This window comes from Parasteatoda tepidariorum, chromosome 6 (genome assembly GCF_043381705.1).
Source record: "Parasteatoda tepidariorum isolate YZ-2023 chromosome 6, CAS_Ptep_4.0, whole genome shotgun sequence".
In the NCBI taxonomy this organism is placed as follows: Eukaryota; Metazoa; Arthropoda; class Arachnida; order Araneae; family Theridiidae; genus Parasteatoda; species Parasteatoda tepidariorum.
The window spans coordinates 24,637,194-24,649,655 of record NC_092209.1 but is presented as its reverse complement, the minus strand read 5'-3'; the positions used below and the strand labels follow the sequence as shown (position 1 = coordinate 24,649,655).

At 28.3% G+C, this 12,462-nt stretch overlaps 1 protein-coding gene across 1 annotated transcript in view; it reads right to left on the bottom strand.

Annotated features, from left to right (window-relative positions):
• Nucleotides 1-1,684: 1,684 nt before the first annotated feature.
• LOC107453313 (protein naked cuticle homolog 2) overlaps nt 1,685-12,462 on the bottom strand; it is a 31,032-nt gene continuing 20,254 nt past the window's right edge. The window contains exons 2-6 of the mRNA XM_016070091.3: nt 11,448-11,520; nt 7,393-7,493; nt 5,992-6,087; nt 5,374-5,828; nt 1,685-4,337 (exon numbers count right to left, since the gene is read on the bottom strand). Coding sequence (XP_015925577.1) covers nt 3,464-4,337; nt 5,374-5,828; nt 5,992-6,087; nt 7,393-7,493; nt 11,448-11,520 — 1,599 coding nt within the window. The 3' untranslated portion in view covers nt 1,685-3,463. The remainder of the gene's footprint in view (nt 4,338-5,373; nt 5,829-5,991; nt 6,088-7,392; nt 7,494-11,447; nt 11,521-12,462) is intronic.

The following is a 12,462-nucleotide window of genomic DNA, read 5'->3' as shown; positions in this document are numbered from 1 at the left end:
CACTTCATAATAAAAACATAGGTTTTTTGAAAAAGGAAAAGTTAGAAAGAAATCGGTTTTTTGTAAGAGGAAAAGTTAGAAAGAAATCAAAACAAAAATCATTCTTAATTTTTAAGCAAAAGATTTAACGTTAATGTTAATTGAAAATGCTCTTTAAAAAAGGCTGTCATAATAAAGACACTGATAAAAAGAAAAGTTATATGCTTTGCTTTAGTTAAAACTGAAAAACAAGTTAACTGAAACAACAACTAAAAAGTTCTCCATTTTTTAAACAAAGTTTTGAAAAGACGATTAAATTGACTTGCCTGAATCGAATTAAGGAAAAAAAATCAGTATTACGAAACTCATGATTCAGTATAAAATAATCTTATTTCAATTCTTCAAATTTTGCTTTACCATGTATGTGTCTTTCAGAACATAAATTAATCAAGTTTTAGAACTCAACAATTAAGTGTAAAAACTATTTCTATAATAACGTATAGTAAAAAACACAATTTTAGATTATTCTTTATTAATATTTCCCCCAAAAAAATAATTCTCCAAATAATACTTTGTCGAAAACCAAATAGTGACAGAATATTCGTTACATCCTTAATTTTAATGATGATGAATAAAATGCTAAGATAAATATTTTATTTGTGATGAAGTTCAAAATGAAAAGAAGAAAAAAAAGGTGAAGCATGAAGATAAATGAATAATATACTCAAATGTTGCATACCTCAGCATTGCTTGTATTTCACACATAATTTGGATTTAAAAGTTTACTTGTCAAACAGTTAATATATCACCTAATGAATTACTAAAAATGGCATTGATTTATATCACGCATATAATATAATTTACAAAAGCATATTATTATAAAATGTAGGTCAGAATGCATACTCTCCAACTACTAAGGAATTTCTGTAGTTTAAGAAAATAATTTTCCTAGTAATAGTTCAGTTAATGTATTGATATTTTAATAAATTAGAATTAAAAGAATTTTGTCCACCAACACATAAATAATTAAAACAGTCAATTAGCCTGATGTTCTTATATACAAGTTTAGATAAAAGTTTCATAAAAAATCTACTTCTTTTAAAAATGCTTACATCTCTATCACTAGTAAAAATATTTTGCAAAAAACTCCAATATTGAAGGGTTTGCAAAAATTTAAATCAGTTATAAAATCATTTTCAATTACAATTCTTTTGAATACATTTTAATAATTCACACAAAATTTGAAAGAGATATTTGAGTAGAATGCCAGTATAAAATTTATATATTAAATTTTCTACAAATTATTTGATTCTTTAATAATTTTTATTGTTTCATTTTGTTTGACATATATATGTGTGTGTTACCTTTCATTTGTGTGAATTAAATATAACAACGAATGACAATTGTTTTTGACAAAGCTTGGTAATTTAGGCCAACCTTCATCTGGTACCCACAGCCAACGAATTAGTACTCAGTGTGCAAATGAGTGGGGAATAAATACTAATACCACATAAACATATTATGATTAGTTTAATTCACTAAAAGGAGAGGCTAAATTGTGTGTTTGTTCAATAATCTTTTCTCTTACCTTCCAATGTTCTCTATTTTGGCACATTTTCACTTTTAAGTAATTTTAATTGTGAAGAACGAAAACTATTCTTATCATTAAAATGAAGAGAGCCTAGCTAAAAAGTTTCTTTTCCCATTTTCATTAAAATATGAAACATTATATTAAAATATCTCTAATTACACAACTATCTGTACAAACAACATATATATTTACACTATGAAAGTTATAAATGGGCTATAACTACAAACAATCTTTACCAACTATGTCTATTAAGTAGACGAGAACAGATATTTTGAGCGTTTGTTATGGAAATTCGGCTTCATTGATAAATATTTAAATATACTGTTACAGGAAGACAATTTAATACTGAATTATAAATATTGTTTTTAAACAGTTAAGTATCAGAATAGAAGTTTACATCAAAATGTATAAAGAAATGGCAGATTATTTGTCATTAAAAACAAGTATGAAATATAAGTATATATTTCCTTTGATGTAGTAGCAGATGTTTAATAATGAATGGAATGCATCAAATCTTATTATTTTACATCTCAGTCTTGTAAAATTGAACCACATCAATTTTATTTTACATAATATTGAAATTTGACCATGGATTTGAATTGCAGAATATTTGTTTTTAGTTTAAAACTATTATTTCAGCCACTGTCATCGAAATAAATATAATATTTTTGCTGTGTGAGTAAGTGAAGTTAAGTCAGAACCACAAAACTTAGTTAATTAATTTAACAATCAGTTCTTAAGTACTTGCCCTAAATTTAAAAAAAAAAAAAACAGGGTGGTGGTTTAATATTATTGAGAAACTCCACGTTTGAAAAAATGTGAAGTATGTACATATTTATTATTTTCTTAAAAAACAATTTAAAACAGTTACATTTTAAATAATAAATAATTAATCGTAAAGATGTTAGATTGTGCATTAACACTTCAAACGTGAAATGCACTCAATAATTTGGGGTCACCCAGTATAATAAAAAATCAATTTAAATACACTTTAAAAAAAATATTCATACTATTAGCAAAAGCTAACATATCTAGTAAAAAACTTTATTTGACGTATCAAAAAGATTACTTTAATTTGTTAACAGCTACTATGTAGTATATAGGAGGAAAAAAAATTTGTTTACAATTACTATGTGAAACAAAATAGATAAAAAAAATTGGGAAGACCAAGATATAACAGCATTCTACACATTTCTATAATTTAATTTTAAAATACATATCTACACAGTGCAAGTTTTATGCAAAATAAAAATTTAAAAAAAAGCTATAGAAATCTCAATTTCATCTACTACAACCTATTTAATTAAATAACAAATAATTTGTACTTTATTAAGCTCACTCATAGATTTATTTTGGAGTTTTGGTTTAAGTATTTTTTTAAATAAACATGTTTTTAAAAATATAACTGGTGTATACTCTTCAAATGGTATTTTAAGTGATATTTGAATACATTGTTTAATATAACATGAAACAAAATTGTGGCTATGAAAAAATTCTGAGCATGAACTTTCTTCCCTTTTAAATTAGAAATGCATAATTTGCTATGAAGTGATACTATAATTCAATTACTTAAACTAGTAATATAATTACTAGTAATATAACTAGTAATATAGTTAAAATTTATATAATTTATCTTTATTGCACTTCTCTAACTACAAAAAATTTGCAGTTCTTTAAAAAAAAGTTAAGAAAACAATTTAGAATAATTTTAGTTAATATGGCTAAGTGGCAGTGAAAATGCAAGGGCAAAGTGAATCTTTAGAAGAAAGCCATTTAAAATGTACTTAAGCATAAAATGGCACATTTTTCGGCTATTAATTAAATCTTATCGATGTTAACACAATGGTTGATGAAATGGTTCAAAATAACAATCACAATTCACATAAAAATTATTTAAAATTCAACAAAATGATGGTAATGATGATGAACGTGCTCATGGAGGTGGTGATGCTCGTGCCTTTCTACAACTTGCTTACGAGATGTGCTTGGTGACATAGTACTCCGTACAAAATGTTTAGCCGTGTCTGCTTTCGCATTAGAGTGTTCGCGAGCTATCCAGCTGGCAACCTGCTGCATGGCTCGCTGTCGCTCGTGATCGCGATGACGGTGTCGGTAATGATGACCCGGAGATGAGGGTAAATGATTGGATAATTTCTGACTCTCCAAAATAGAAGCCCAATTTTGATTGTTTCTTGGCTTCAGTTTAGGAGAATAAAAACCTCCAAGATTTGGGATATTGTTCTCGTAATGGTCATATGATTTGGAACGTCTATGGCTTTGTTTTTCCCAATCAAACTTTGCTTCTGGCACTAGATCACATAAATCATAATTTAAATTCAACAAGTCATCCTCGGGGTCAGGAATGAGCTTATTAGTTCTGTACAAGCGAGGACTAGCCTCTGGATCCACATTTAGCTTAGGATGACAGTTCAGAGTTTTTTTAAGTGGGGAGGAGCTTTGAGCATCTCTGGTTCGATGATGAGATTTTGAATAACCCTGTGTCCTATCTAAGAGATGATAAGGACATGTATATTTAGGGTCCACTCGACCTTGTTGGTGTTCATTCGTTGCAGAATTCAGGCGTGGACTTTCATTCCCACAATTTGGATGAGAAAGATTGTTGCGTTTAGGACTTTCCACACCAGCTAAGTCCAAGTAATGATTCCTACGATCTCGGCATTCGGGGAGATGATCCCGACTGGACACTTGTTTTGGAATATGGATGGGTTCATCTTCCAAATTCTGAGCTAAATCATCAAGTTGATGCCTATATAAACAAAAAAAATTTAAATTTTTCTAAAAAAAAGCTTATAGAATCTATAAACAATTTTGAAAATTATCAATTCAGCTAAAGTTAAGGCAAGAAATGGTGTATTACAACACTTATCAAAATTTCCAATATAGCAAAATAAGATAAAGCATAAATGTATTTTAAATTTGATCAAATTTCTCAAAGAAGGTTATCTGTCCTTGTTTCTGTGATTCACATTTTTATTATAATCGTCAAAACAGAATTTCATCACAGAAAATATGAAAAATGAGAGAGATTTATTTAATAACTGTAGGGACATATTCTAGCTAAACAAAACTAGAAAAAAATATTAATTTGTACACGTTATTTTTGTTCGTGTTGAAACAAGTTAAGGCAAAATTTGATCCCTGAACAGGGAGAGAGTTAACTGTAATTTATAAATGACAGTGAAATTATTATCCCATGTTTTAAAACATTAATTAAGCAGAGTTAAACAGTTTCATTAATAAATTAAATTAGGATTCATGTTTCTTTAGGTGAACAATAATTAGCTTATTAATTAATGCTAGACATTTCTTTGTAGAATGGAAATAATTTTAAAAAAATTATCAATTATATTTGATTAAGTTGAGTTTGAATGTAATTTTTTTCATTCTCTTTTAGGAAAGTTTTTTAGCCCTCTCTATTTGTAAGGTTTCCTACTTTTCACTCAGGAGTGATTTAACATTAGGAAAAACAAAATGCAATCTATTGCATTTAATTTCTAACATAAAAAAAAATAACATTGGGAAAAACAAAATGCAATCTATTGCATTTAATTTCTAACATTAAAAAAAAAGTTTATTACGTGGGAAGAAAAACTAAAAATTTTAGGAAATTCTCAGTTTAGATGGTTAAGACTAAGATTTTAAGCATATTTTTTAAGGATATATACAACACTCATTACTTTCTTAGACTTCTTAAGATTATATTTTAATTTAAATACAAAATTTTAAAAAAAAAATTAAATTCTTGTTAAAAATTGTAATAAATTTCGTTAAATAAACTTTACCTATTGGCAGAGGCATGCATGCGTAGATTAAGCTTTTCTCTTAGATGATTCTTTTGGTCAGGTTTATGAGGACGGTAACGGGCTGGACGCAGTTTAGGCGATGGCATTGCCCTAACATCACATGGAGATGACCTATGAACAACCTGGGGTGATCTTGTTATTGATGGACTGGAATATTTGGGCGGCTTTTCAGACAGGGAAGACTGCAGGTATGTCGAAGTAGTGTTCGCACTTTGAGCACTGCAACAATCATTGAGTTTGGACGGCGGTGAATGTACTTTAGATTCTGTTTGCCAGTTAACAGTGTCTTCGTGAGAGTCTTTAGAATCACTTTCTTTACTACTATCTGGAGAGATGGCTAATTTGACTTTTATGGTACGGCTACCAGATGGCGGGAGTTTTAAAGTCTTGTTCAGAGCTTCACAAATGGAACGTACAACCACTTTTTCTACATCCTACAGCAATATAATAATATATAATTATTTATTATAATTTATAAGCAATTTTTGCTCATAAAATTTAAGCAATTTTATTAGCAGTGAAATTTTATTAAAGTTGTAGTGAAATTTTAATAAAGTTGTCAAAACAAAAATTAACTTTGAAGAAAAATCAGCTTACCTGTTTGTTAGTCTTGTCACAAGTATCTACATCATATAAAGTAAAAGAAAACTCTTGTTTTTCTTGACCATCTACTGAAACACTGCATGTGACCTCCTGAAAATTGAAATTAAATAGTAAGTTATTAAATATTAACAGTCATATGATATAAATAGCAATTTTTTATTTATATAATAACACAAATATTTTATTTCTAATGAGAAAAAATTAGCTCAACTTCAATTTATGTAAGTGATTTTTACAAAAATAATCCATTGCTGAAATTCAGAGTAAAATATTTTAGCAAAATTCATATTAACATTAGATTGCCTAAGGAGTCATTTTGACTGCTTTTAATTTAAATTAGAAAAACAATGATGTATATAATGACACAATTTCTTAGAATTTTGTACAACATATAATTTTTTTTTATTGTTAATATTTACTAATAACTTGTTATATAACTGTAAATAATATAAAAAAATATTGAAAATTTATTTTAAACAAATTTCTTCACACATTATTTATTCTTTTACAATCCAGTCATTTTGTCTGCTTTTGGAGAAATAGTTTCAGTCTTTCTAGCGTTAAATTGCTTTTGTTTGAAAAATTTCAAATAGTAATGAATTATTATCTTTTTATGAAAAAAAAATTTTTGAAGAGAGACATAATCTGTAACAAAAAAAGTAACTTAAAGATCTGAAAGTTCTAATTTCTTTAAAAGAACAAGGGAACTGATATGCATCCATAATCTAAAAATAACTCTATTTCACTTAAGAATATTTTGAATAGTGTAGCATTTGATATTTTATTATTTATAATTTTTCTGTTTCTTAAAAGTAGAAAACAAATACAAGAGTATTGGGGGGTTTAAATTTTGTTTATCATTTCATTGGGCTGGTAAATAAGAGAAAATAAAAACAAAGCACTCATATAAAGCCTCAAATTACAAAATGAATAAAAACAGGCAGTAATACATAGTGTCTGAAGGAAACTACAAAGTGTAAATCATCAAAAGAAAAGTCACAAGGAAACTTAATGGGTAAGTGAGAAAGGATTTTTTTCTTATTACTTATATCTATTAACCAAAAATAACAGTAAAACTTAGAAAAAAAGCTAATTATTATTATGAAATACATTAAATTTCGAAGTTCACATTTTTTTCAACAACTGCATGTTTTCCTGTACCTTTTTTCTATGATAAGATTTAACTTAAAAATAATTTTTCTAATAATAGATCAGAAAAAAATAATTTTAAAGGAAAAAAGGAATTAATTTTATAGGATAGGAAAAAAATAATTTTATCTAATAATAGATCAAATGTTAACAGAAACAATACTTGTTATTTATTTTTATAAATATAATATTATTAATACTAATATAACAATGATTGAGGACATTTTAAACTAATTTCTCTCTTACCATATTGTCAGGCTTCTCATTAATCTCTTCATCCGCTTTTTCCAGTGATTCTTGGTCTATCAACAAAATACCTTGTTTCTCAGAATCTTGAGGTAGCTTCACTGCAATTGAAATAATTTGTCATTAACCATGTGAAAAAAAAAAAATTATTATGTAAGCATTTGAATTAACGTGTTGAGTATAAAGCAAAATTTTCAAATTTTCCTTCCTGAATCAAATTTAAATTGACAACTAAAAGAAAAATTTACAAATAAATTTTAGAAAAATTCATAAGAATAAAATCATATTGCATTTTTTGAGTTAAATTGCTGTAAGACAATAAAAATTTTAGTGGACACTGGTAATGTGGTTCACCCTGCTAATTTAATAAATAAAAATATTCATTTCTTCTCACTGAATAACGATTTTCTGGGGGGGGGGGATTTCGAAGATTTAAGAATAATTTTATGAGTTCATATTTTATTACAAATTTCTTAATTAGAGATGGTATTCAATATTTGTGAGTCTAAAGATTTTTTAAAGAAGTTTATGCTTCACAATTTGTGCTTTCACATTTTTGAAAAGATAGAAAAAATATATAAATTCTTTCAGGAAAATGTTTTGAATATAATTAGTAATTGAGAAAATAACTTATGAAAAAGAAAAAATCCACTAGATATGATGAATTGCAAATTTCACACAAGCAAGGACACATTGAGTAAAAAATCTATTTTATAAAGGATTTTTTTTTACCCTGAAAGTTTAAAAATTTTAAAGAATTTTCTAGGAGGTATTTTTTTAAATCAGGAGAAAAAATGTATTTCATTTGTGTAATGAGAAATCTAGTGGAGTTGGCAGCTAAGGAAAAATAAATTTGAGTAAACCAATATTTTGACAATAGGAAGGTTACCAACTTATATCTATTTTTCTTGAAATTCAATGATTAAAGAAAGTAGGTAAATGTTAGTAAATAAAATGCACAGCATAAAACAATTCCTAAAATAGTTGAAAATTGCGTTTTGTACAATAAATAGATCAACAAAGTGAGAATGTGTTGTGTGAGTTTCTGTTTATTTATCCACTAGAGATAATCCTATACCCCCTGCTGTCGAAATAGGGTTCTGGAAATGGACTCGTCTGTTTTATCGACGTCAAAATCAGACCCCAAGAAGAACGAACTGTTCTCTTTTCTCCATACTTCCTCCGGAATGTCACGTGATTAACGCATCTCTTCACTTTTATCGAATTCGAATCCCGAAAACGAAAGACGAGAACAAAGAGCCTTCAGTTCGGCACATTAGGGAAGAAAAAAGAAATGTCTCAGGGAAAAAGGGAATGTTTCTCCCGAAACAAACCGGAATCTTTAATTAACAAACAACGGTCTTTCTCTTAAAGAACCTTTGTGCGGATAAATTTAGAAAGCTCCCCGCTGTTTCTATGAGGGTAGTTATTAGGGAACATTTTAAATACTATGTAAAATGTGACATAAATTAAATCCAGATGTCAATATTAAATTGAATAAATTTGCTAATCTATATTACGAATCGGAGCTTTTAGATATAAATGCTAGTCTTAAAAAATGAATGGCCATTTCTTGATAATATGCTCCCTCCTCTATAATCGAAATTCTCTAAAAGCCCCCCTACAATATTTCGGGCAAATAGAGAAATTTTTCAGGAATTATAATTATCCAATATTAATTTGAAATCCGCTAATTTAAAAACGGGTACAAAAAATATATTATTTATTTAGAACAATTAAGAAATATTTTTCTGACTTTTTTGTGTACCTAATCTCTCCTAAATATTGACTATTTGAGAAAATTTTCAAGAAGTTAAAAACAGGCTAGTAATAAAGAAATATGTTAATCTATCATTATAATCTATCATTTTCCGGAAACAAAAAAAAAAAAATTTTTTTTTTTTTTACAATTTTTTTTTTTTTGGTGAAATTTAGAGAATATTAACATTAATAATCAGCAATGACTCGACAGCCAGGGTTTTTTTTCCAGGCTAACCTTTTATTTTATAACCGTCGTTGAACAGCCGACCCGATTTTGAGTTAACGACTACTAATGTTCAACTCCGTAGCCTTGTAATTTTGATCCAATCTAGAAGACAAGAAAACTCCTGGTACAGTACCCCAGAGGTATTCATTTGCTATGGGAACATGGAGGACTTTGCGACTCGACAGATTTAACGCGCATCAGTCACTATCTACTGAACGGGGAGTTTTCGGCCGACGGGGATCGAACGCACGCCCTTTTGGATATGGGCCCAAGGTTAACCTTTTATTAACATTAATATTAACACATATTTTATGAACTGTTTACATAAAATATGTGTAAATATTAATGTTATTCACACTGTCAATAAATGCAACGCGACATTGCTTTGCGAAAAGCACAACTTTTTTTTTCTCAAGTTAAAAAAAAAAAAAAATTTAATATAGTAGGCAAGTACACTGTGCATCAGTTACCGAAAGCGAATAAGAAAAACTTTAAAATGCTTTTAAGTTGAACATTTTTTTTTTAACATCATAAAGGGTGATATGAATAGCAATGGATGCTTAAACGACACTTAAACTTAGTTTATTGTTGGTTAATAAGTTGGGGGGAAAAAATTTCATCATAAACAGTGATACTTAGTTCTACTAAATTTATGAGACGGCATAATTTCACAATGAACACAACGCTTCTAATCTCCCTATACTATAATAAATAAGCGGGCGGGGGACATACAAGGAAAAAAAATCGAGAGGGACGATATAATCGCACTTGTCATCTCCGTTTCACTACCGATGAATCTAGATCACATCACCAGACTATAACAGCTGTGAAAGTGATGCACAACTTTTGGGCAAAGAATAAATGACCACCCCGCCCTCTTACATCGACCACACCCACGTTTTACCTGTGCACAAACGCTCCAAAAAGCGGCATTTCCGGTGTACCTTCAAAAAGAACACACCTCAAACTACCGCACAGCAGGTACTGGTCGACCCCCAAAGCGCTTTTTATGGGGGGGAAGAGTCACCAATTTTGCAATTCCGAGAAGAATGCCAAAAAAAGAGGAGTGGGCGGAGAGCAACGATATATGTTCCGATCAGAGAACGATTTTTCGAAGACACATTTCGTAGTCAAATATTTCAACTTTCCCCCCTTGGCACATGGTTCCCGGTCGCCGGAATGTACAAAATAGAAGGGTCAAGAGTGATTTGTTGTCGTATTTGTAATGTTTTATAGCCCTGGAGAACATAAAAATCGAGCAGAACTAATTTTACGATTACGAAAAAAGTATTCATGTGATACAACGGCGTAACATAACCATTGCTAAATAGGGAAAACATCGGGGTTTCTTTTATTAAAAAGTGTTATTTAAAATAAAAATATATAGATTCAAGAATAAATCACTTCGTTTTTCTCTTCACAACGACACATTCTCCCGACCACCCCTGTTCCATAAAAATCCCACACATTGTTGCATTATCGTAAACAAGAATATTAAAGCGTAATAAATGTTTTAAAAAGTGGTGTTTACGAAAGTATGCAACATTGTTGGTATTTTCAAAATGTTCCAGTTTAAACCAAGAGATTTTTTAAAAAAAATAAACATTCGCTTAAATTTATTGAGAAAAAAAGTGTTTAAAATGATGTGTACTTGAGTATTGCGATCATTAAAATGCAACCATTAAGAAATAACAAAACATAACATTAATTAATTAACTTAAAATTTTATTTAAACAAGCCTAAAGCAAATAAACTAACTGATTAATTCATTTGTACATTCAAGTGAAGCTAAATAAATTTTAAATAAAGAATAACTTGAAATTTTCGCGCTAATCGTGAAAAAAAAGGAAAAAAATTGTTAATTACCAATTAAGTGTAGGGTTTATAAGTTAGTTAAGGATCTTAAGATATTTTTTTAATTGTTTGGTTATATAATTTCTTTTATTCATAAAAAATTTCAAATAAAAGAACTGCAATGTAACAATTTTTTTAAAAAAAAAAATGAAGTTATTTTTGAACTACGATTTCAAAAATAATTCAGGTTATAAGGTTATAACATTGAATTTACCTTGAAGAGGTATTTGTTCTTCAGTCTTATTTTTAGGACAAACTCCATCATCACAAAGAGAAAATGACAGCTCCTGCAATCAAAATCAATCAATCAACAAACATTTTATTATGTAAAAATGTAAACAAAATGCTAATTATGTTGTTATGTAAACAAAACTTTATTTTACGATGCCCTTTATTTAACACAATTGAAGACAATTGGATACCTGCAAGTGACATCATCGTAATTAAATAATGGCATTTGTTGATTCAGAAGCCAATCAGGTTTGACACACGTGACGTCGCTTTACAAATATCCAATTAAATTTGATTTAAATCACATGATAAGACATAATCACTTAACAAGTTGCTAGTTCTCTATATTACGATCTAATGCGTTTAACGCAAATGTAGAGAATAGATATCTTTATTTCATGATCGCTTGTATTTAACGAAGACAAAATTATTTTTACGACCTATAACAAAAAAAAAATTCTAAATACAATTTTAAAACTAATGAGGAAAATGCTTAGTTCTACGATCTTTTGTAATTAGCATTAACGTAGACATGACTACTAACATATATTTTTCAATATCTTATATTTTTACAAGTGTTCTAACGTTAAATTTAGGTAGCAAACTGACTTAATCGACTTCTGCAAATTGTTAAGTACTCGAGTGTCAGGTTACATGTCAGTTATCGAAATTCAGTTATCGACTTCATAATTTTCTTTTATTTAAAAAAAAATTATTTACTTCAAAAACCTCAATTTAGTTAGTTATAAGCATAATTATGATTGAAATCATATAAAGAATAAATCATATCACTTCAAAATCTAAGACTGCATTAAAAATTATCGACTGCAAGCATCTGTATGATTCAAATTTATTGAAATTTGTATAGAAAAACATCATTAACGGCTAAAAAATACAAATCACAAATTTGATTTCACGAATCTACTTTGTACTTAGTTTGCATTCTGAAAAAATCCACAAGATTTTTGAGGTTTAAAAAAGTTATTTTAAAGATGTAA